Source organism: Chenopodium quinoa, unplaced genomic scaffold, assembly GCF_001683475.1.
Source record: "Chenopodium quinoa cultivar QQ74 unplaced genomic scaffold, ASM168347v1, whole genome shotgun sequence".
Classification (NCBI taxonomy): Eukaryota; Viridiplantae; Streptophyta; class Magnoliopsida; order Caryophyllales; family Amaranthaceae; genus Chenopodium; species Chenopodium quinoa.
Window position 1 is genome coordinate 716,284 of NW_018743218.1, and position 8,394 is coordinate 724,677.

An 8,394-nucleotide genomic window follows, 5' to 3' on the forward strand; every position below is an offset into this window, starting at 1 on the left:
TGTCAGGAGAGGCCAGGATATGTGGAACTTAAAATAAACAGAGCGAGTACCTTTTTAAAACTCCGGAATACATTATCCAAAAAAACGGATAGAGGAATGTCAAATAAGAAATTACTCGTATGTTGGAAAAAGGAGGTAGTGAAAGCAAAACCGGACACGTAGGTGGCGATTTCAACAAGAATTGGCATTTTGAGTTTTGATCATCATTTATTATTTAAACTTCCATTCAGACTTAATTGAGAGACAGAAAACAAAGAGAGTGATCAATCAATTGATAATTATGGCGATGAGGCGTGCACTTACATCTGCTGTCAAATCTGTCACGGTTAATTCTGCATTATCATCTTCTTCTTTCACCAGAAATGTTCATGTAAGCATCTTCATCTTTTTGAAAAACCATGAATTTGTTTTTGTTTTTTTGTTTTTTATTAATTAATTAATTAATATTTTTCTTTTTTATTTATTTTTTTATTTTTTTTAAATCTGTAATTTTTTTTTTTTTTTGAAAAGTTAAATCTGTAATTACGACAAAGGAATCTGTCAAGCTAAAATTTATAATTTTTTTAAATAAATAAATTATTCTGAGATGGATTATGTTAATTAGCAGATATACCGAGTAGAAAAGTTTTTTTTTTTTTTTTTTTATATATATTTTTATTTTTAAGGTGGAATAAATAAGCACTTCTATCTGTGATTATAAATTGATTAAGGTTATCTGATAATTAAATATATACATGTGATGTTTTATGTGTCAGATCAATGTATTTTTTTAATTCAAAGGTTAAGTAATATCTTCAATTGCAGATTATGAGAAAGACATTTAAATTGTACAGATTGTCAAGTACAATGTGTCAATGTTACTTGTTAAACGCAAGTCAAACATAAATCTGACATTTAATTAGTATGCTACTAGTAATTAATCACTCTATCCCAATTACAACGTTATTGTTTGCTATTTGACAATTTATTAAAACAAATCTGATGAGACATTGATTAATTTGAACCCGTGACCTCAAGTTAAACACTAAGGTATGACAAATTGCAAGCATGTTTTCACAATTAATAAATTATTAAATAAAATAAAATGAAAAAGAACTTATCATCACAATCAAGCAATAACCCGAGGCATTAACCCCATGAGAGGATCTTCTTTAAGGCTCATAGGGGCTTGAACCCTAAAGATATATCTTTTGATTATCGGATATTAAGAATTTATTGCCTTAATAAACGTATAAAAAAGTTGTGTAAAAATAGGTAATTGGGTAAAATGGTTGAATTTTTAATTACCAGAGGCTAGTAACTACTAGTAATCTAGTATTGTATACCCCTCCGTTTTTTTAAGTGAAACGTTTCTCTTGACACGTATGTCAATGCAGACCAATAGTATCTTTAATCATCAAGTACCACAAGACTTGGTACTAATCGTTAACATTAGTTAATGTGGATCAGATAAATAGTACAAAAAAAAAAAATGACATTTCACTTAAGGAAAACAGCGGGAATATTGTTTACTTGTTGAATTTATTGTCAAAGTTTTAAGTTTTATAACATTCCCTGTGAGTAAATTTAAATGGGACAAATGGAGTACTATGATGAAGAAATTATCAATGTTATTACATAGCCTAAATTAATGGCACGTTTTAAAATATATATTTTGTAAGAAATCTGTGATTTTTATTTTACTTTGCTAGGCAGGGGTGTAAGGGAGGTTCAAACCTTGGTGGCTCTAATAATTTGTTTAAAATCTGCCACTAGTGATAGCTATAAGGGTTTAGATCCTTGTTTGTCATCGATTGGTGTGAGCACTTGGAGTTTTGGAACTTCAAGTGCAAAAGTTTGATTTGAAGCTTTGATGTTACAAAAAATCAAGGGAGCTACATATTTCATATTACCCGTCAAAAAAAAAAAAAAATAAGAAAAAGATTTTTCGTATTAAATTGGAACATGAAACTGAGCCAATTATGTAGCAAAAAATGTAATTAAATAATAAGTGGAGTATTGATGTAAGAAGTTGGTAATTTGAACTTAACTTTTCTTATCGATTACTCTTAATCTTATCCATATTACCGTGTTTGACATCTTTAACTCCTTGCGTACTTGTCAAACAGGGTTCTTCGGGTAGCAGCAAGAAAATTGTAGGTGTTTTTTACAAAGCAAATGAATATGCATCAATGAATCCCAACTTTGTTGGTTGTGTAGAAGGATCCCTGGGGATACGAGACTGGCTGGAGTCGCAGGGTCATGAGTACATTGTTACGGATGACAAAGATGGACCCAATTCTGGTAGGTTTTCTAGAAGTCTAAGTTTCTTTTGTTATCTTAGAGACATAAGCGAAGCTACTTTTACATCCTTTATTCCCCTTCTGGTCTTGCTTAGAGGTGAGGGTGTACAAACAAAAAATTTAACCTTTTCCATCCATGGATAAACCAACTGAGAATGGAATACCAGTTTCTTTCCTTGGAACATGGAAGTATTTTAAACTCTATTCATTCATACATAGAGATGAATGAAAGTTGTTTTATGTTGTGGAGACCTTAAATACTTGATTATTGAAATATTAATTGTGAAATAAAGAATTTTGAGAACTGTTATTTGGTAAGCTCTATTCATTAATACATGGAGATGACAGAAAGTTGTTTTCTGTAGTGGAGACCTAAAATGCTTGATAATTGATATATTAATTACTAAATAAAGAAGTTTGAGGACTATTAGTTGGTAATTGGGCATTTGAAGTAAGTAGTGGAATAGAGGAGTGATATGCTTTCTGTAGTTGCTTATGACTTAAAAGCATAGCTTTTTACTTCGATGATATTATGTGCGCAAATATAATGAGATTTTAATGACCATTTTCATGTGCAAGAGTGTAAGTAAAAAAAGGGGAGTAGGGTGGCTGAAACTAACAAAAAGAGAGGGAAATGTACCTGTTACGGACTTGATGCATATAACTAGAGAGTAATGTATGGAACTTCTTTCTGCATTACTGCGTCAATTCACAATATTATATTTAGCATTTTGTTTGGAGGTCCTGGGATATTTAGGCCTGTTGCTCATGGGTCATCGCTTTCTCAACATTATCAATTTTCTCCAGAATTTACTTGGAAAAGCTTATCCTAATCTGATATGATTAATTAAGAAATTTAAATTACAATTTAATTGAATGTTTTGATATGTATGTGCTGTGTAGTATAGTACTCTTTCCATTTCTAGTGATTACTGATTAGCACATTTCCTGCGTATCAAATGTTTGGATGTCCCATGTATTACATTAGGGAAATATCAACTATTTCATTTACCACAATACCATTATGGGCACCAGACTTTTTATTTGAAATGATGATAACCCTTCCTTTATTTGATTTCAGAACTAGAAAACCATATCTCTGATCTCAATGTCCTCATAACAACACCTTTTCATCCTGCCTATGTTACTGCTGAAAGGATAAAAAATGCAAAGAACTTGGAACTATTACTCACCGCTGGAATCGGGTCTGATCACATTGATCTGGAGGCTGCAGCTGCTGCTGGTCTAACAGTTGCAGAGGTAACTGGAAGCAATGTTGTCTCTGTCGCTGAAGATGAATTAATGAGGATCCTTATTCTTGTCAGGAACTTCTTGCCTGGATATCATCAGGCTATCCAAGGGGAGTGGAATGTCGCTGGTATTGCGTACAGAGCTTGTGACCTTGAGGGCAAGACTATTGGAACTGTTGGTGCAGGACGGATAGGCAAGCTTTTGCTTCAGAGACTGAAGCCATTTAATTGTAATCTTCTGTATCATGATCGTATCAGGATGGACCCAGAAATGGAGAGTCAGACAGGAGCAAAGTATGAGGAGGATCTTGTAAAGATGCTTGGCAAATGCGATGTGGTTGTCATGAACACTCCTCTTACTGAGAAGACCAAGTATGTTGATTCTTATCTGAACTGCACATCTCACCTTATAATATGTCATATTATCATGTGCTCATTTGTGATCTAGATCATTGGAAAAGTAGGCAAAAATGATTTTATTATTTATGTATTTTTAAAGTTAGCACTAGGCTTTCACCTATTCCTTGAATTTGTAATTTTGAAGTATGTGTCTGGCAAATTACTTATCTGTGGTGCAGAGGAATGATTAACAAGGAGATGATTTCAAAAATGAAGAAAGGAGTGCTAATTGTTAATAATGCTCGAGGAGCACTCATGGATACCCAAGCTATCGTTGATGCTTGCTCAAGTGGTCATGTTGCTGGTAAAAATTCTATATTCTTTGATTTATTGTATTCAATGATCTTCCTCGTTTAGGTTCCTTTAAAGCTTAAACTTATATTACAGTTTAGACAGCTTAATCGGCTTCAATGACACCAACTATAAGCTTAGGTTCCTCAGATGACAACCCAATCTTAGATGGGTGCACTCTACACCATAAGCTATGTTGTTGGGTTCAAGGCATGACATGATTTACACCCTTGGTTCAAGACCTGACCTATAAAGTTAGAAAAAAATTTCACGCCTTGCAGCCAATAGTGCTGTTTATTTCATGCCTTACACCCCAACAATGTTGTTCCCGATGTTGAGTGCACCCACTCAGGTTGTGCAGTCCTATGCACCCAAGATATATGTCATTTAGTCCAATTTCGTATTATATTCTACGATATAGTTGGGGTTTTTTTTTTTTTTTTTTTTTTTTTTTTAAAAAAAAAAAAATAAGGATACTTATACAATGTGTCGTACAAAATGACTTTTTGCTTCGAAATGGAGAAATCTTTTAAGTTGTCACATATTGCATTATAAAATTAAGGTGTAAAGTAAACTAGTCATATTATCCCTAACTAAAATCTTCTTTAGTCCTGCTCCCTATCTAAGATCTTTTAGTCCCGCGAGAAGACGTTCCTAATATACTCCATGTATCTTATTTCGGGAAAAAAAATATAATAAAATAAAAATAAGATCTTCTTTTGGCCACTTTTGTTGATTGGATTATTTAATGCAATGTTAAATGGAGGTTAGGAAGAGTTAGAGATAAAAATTCTTGTTATAGTGACAGAATTTGATTCAGGGTATTATAGCATATATACATATATAGTTTGTAGATTGTTGTATACATATCATGCTAATTCTTACCGCTTACTAGTGTACCGTTACCATTCTCAATTTCTTACATTGAGTTAGATTTATATTTTTAAAACTTAAAGCGCTCAAATTAGGATTCTCGGATTGGAGTTTAACACGAGTTGTAACATTACTTCACAGGGTATAGTGGAGACGTTTGGTATCCACAACCAGCTCCAAAGGATCATCCTTGGAGATACATGCCAAATCATGCCATGACCCCTCATATATCTGGCACGACTATTGATGCTCAGGTAATCTGTGTAAATCTTTTCTCAAGTCTACACACTTTTCTTCATACGATTTTGTTATGGCTCAATGAGTATGGACTTATCACTTGAATTGAAATGCTGCAGTTGCGCTATGCTGCTGGTGTAAAGGATATGCTGGACAACTACTTTAAAGGAGAAGATTTCCCTCCTCAAAACTACATCGTCAAGGAGGGTGAATTAGCATCCCAATATCGCTGATCATATGCTTTTGCGTATATTTATGAATGGCTAGTCTGGAATAATCAGGCATCTTGTAATAAGAATTCCTATCTAAATGACGGTACCTGAAACTGCGAATTTGCGATAGGCCTGACTTATATAATTTGAGCTCTTTGCTCGCATTGCTTGTTAATTAATAGATCTCTAATAAGTTGGTATCTTATGCCTTCTTAAAGTTTGATTTTCATTGTCAGTACATGTGAAATAAGAATTGTTCTCAGTTCAATGATGTATCAGTGGAGTTAAAGTTCTTAACATCCGTTATGTGGTGGAAATTATGATAGTGAATTATGCAGGTTTTTTCTAAGAGATCCAATATTCACACTATTTTTTTTAATAGAAAATTTGTGTGTTGGTGAACAATAGTATAATAAATAAACTAGTTTTTAGGCCTCGGGCGATGCCCCGAGTTACTACATTAATTTCATGATTAAAATCCTTAATTATATTTAATTTTAATAAAATGACAAATACGGTATAGCTTAGTGGCTAGCAATATAATTTTGAAACTTGAGATTTTGAGTTCAAACCTTTATGCACATAAAATGAAATACTTGATTTATTGAGGAAGGTGTCACGTAGCACCTAAACTTATTTAGGAACGCCTTTTAATCTATAGTATAGATTAGTGTGTGGCCCACTGGCACGGAAAATGCCTTGTTGTTAGATTGTACTTGCACTAAATTAGTCTCGTGCGATGCACAATTTGAAAAAAATAAAATTTCTTGAATTTGTTTATAATTTCATACCAATATTTTTAAAAAGAAATCCCAAAACAAATAATACATCAAATATTTTTTTTAAAAAAGTAGAGCTCATTGAAAAATTGAATAATGAAAGGGTACCTAAGGATGACAAATTAAACTATAATTATTAGAGAGAATACTCTAGGTATCGTATATATAGAGAAAGAGGGAATATAAAAAACTTCAAAGCCTAGGAATTGGGAAAGTTACACATGAAAACTAAACTATTTTTTTTTTTAAATTGATACTATTAAGGAACTTCCTCTATCTTGCCCTTTGGAAATTTAATCGATCGATCGGCCAATTGAAGGGTAATATTAGAAGGTGAATGTTCTCCTATTTCAAGTCTTTGGTAAACCGAATATGGCATAATGATAACACTAGCTGTTTCGGGGTTTTTTGAAATCCCTCGGGATACTGGTCTTGAACACGGTCGGATGGACGCGGACATTTGCAAAATAACGAATTTTCCGTTTGACTGAATATTCGCCTCCGACAATCAAGTTAGTGACCGGAAACAGAATAAATGTAGAGAGAAACTAGAGAGAAGTTGGAGCTTTTAGTGGTCTTAGAATGATAAGTCTTAATCCACCCCTCCCATCATAAATTATTGGGGTATTTATAGGGGTGGGAAAGTATTTCCTCCAGGATTTGATAACTTAGGATGGCGTGCTCTCATTGGCGGTGCAATCAGGTGAAGGCACGTGTCCATATGGGGCGCCGTTTTGCGGCTTTCTTGGGATTTAGGCCTCCTGATGTAAGGAGGCCCTTTTTCTCCCATTAAAGGCGCTCTTTATGCTTGACATGTGTCATCTTCCTATAAAGACATATGTCATCCTTTAATTGGGCCACGTGTCTCTATGGGATTGGACTACGTGTTGGGGTTATTTTTACCCTAAACATTTGCTCCTCAAAGGGGGTGACTCGTACCATACAGGTCGCCTCCTCTAATCTTTCACTCATCCTGTGTCGTCCAAGTGTCGGGCTGATGGAGCATTATCATTGATGGTAGATGGACATTGTCGTCTGTCCATCAGAGGGATTTTTCCTTCGGGTCTCACCCAATCGAGTAATCGAATCGAAACGACGAATTAATCCGAAGGATTAAATGAGTCATTAGAGTATTACAAACTTAGACGTCAGATTCCGAGCTTAGAGGGTTGGAACCGAGCATCGTAAGTCGGGTCGAATTTAGGAATCGACAAGACAGGAAATCAAGCAAACAAAAAGTTACAAATATACCCCATGCCCCGAGCAATCCGATGGCCAAGGGCAATATAGCTAGCCAAGGCCACTACTGTAAGGCAAGGCTAAGCCGCAAGCTCAGCATGCCTAGCATGGCGTAGCATGCCTTGCGCACATTGCAAGGCCAGCATGGTTGGCCGCATATGCTAGGCGAGCTAGCAACACCTACCGCACCATCGCAAGGCCAGCAGCACGCAAGTGCTCGCTGGGCTCCCACATGGTCGTAGCGAGTGTGCGAGCTTGCTGACAATAGCAGCGCATGCATGCTAGCATCGCAAGCTATCAGCGCTGGTTAGCTTGCTGGTGCGGCATGGTCAGCATCGCTGGCACGCTAAGCGTGCTAACATGCTAGTGCCTCGCACACTACAGCTTGCAAGCAAGCACATCTTGTTAGGCCATGCTGGCGCATCGCAGCACCCAGTAGCAGCCCGCATGCGTGCGTGGCTTGCGAGCTGGGCTGCGCGCAAGTACATGTCCTCGCTGGCAGGCCAAGCTGAGCACTAGGACGCCATCATGGAGTGCCTTGGTGTCCAAGGCTAAGAGCCAGGTGAGGGCTGCGATAGGGTGCGTGTGGGAGCCGGTTTGTGTGCTTTTCTTTTGGAGCAAGGGGAGGGTGGTACCCCTTGTGGTCCTCACCTAACCCCTTTCTCTCCACTTGACACTTGTTGTTTTTTGATTCATTTGCATTTTTATTTGATTTTAGAATTAAATTAAATTTAATAAATGTCTTTTTACCAATTCTCTCACATTGATGGGAGTTTGAATTCAAGTGCTCTTTCCCTATAAATACCAATCATTTGGCATTGGGAAAGGGCAC

General features: G+C 35.9%; 1 protein-coding gene across 1 annotated transcript; it reads left to right on the forward strand.

Moving 5' to 3' along the window:
• Nucleotides 1–280: 280 nt before the first annotated feature.
• Nucleotides 281–5,895, forward strand: LOC110734723 (formate dehydrogenase, mitochondrial-like). Its single transcript, XM_021914861.1, has 6 exons — nt 281–370; nt 2,109–2,283; nt 3,364–3,904; nt 4,111–4,235; nt 5,237–5,349; nt 5,452–5,895. Exons 1-6 carry the CDS (start codon nt 281–283, stop codon nt 5,563–5,565), a joined length of 1,158 nt encoding a protein of 385 aa, XP_021770553.1. The 3' UTR covers nt 5,566–5,895.
• Nucleotides 5,896–8,394: the final 2,499 nt, after the last annotated feature.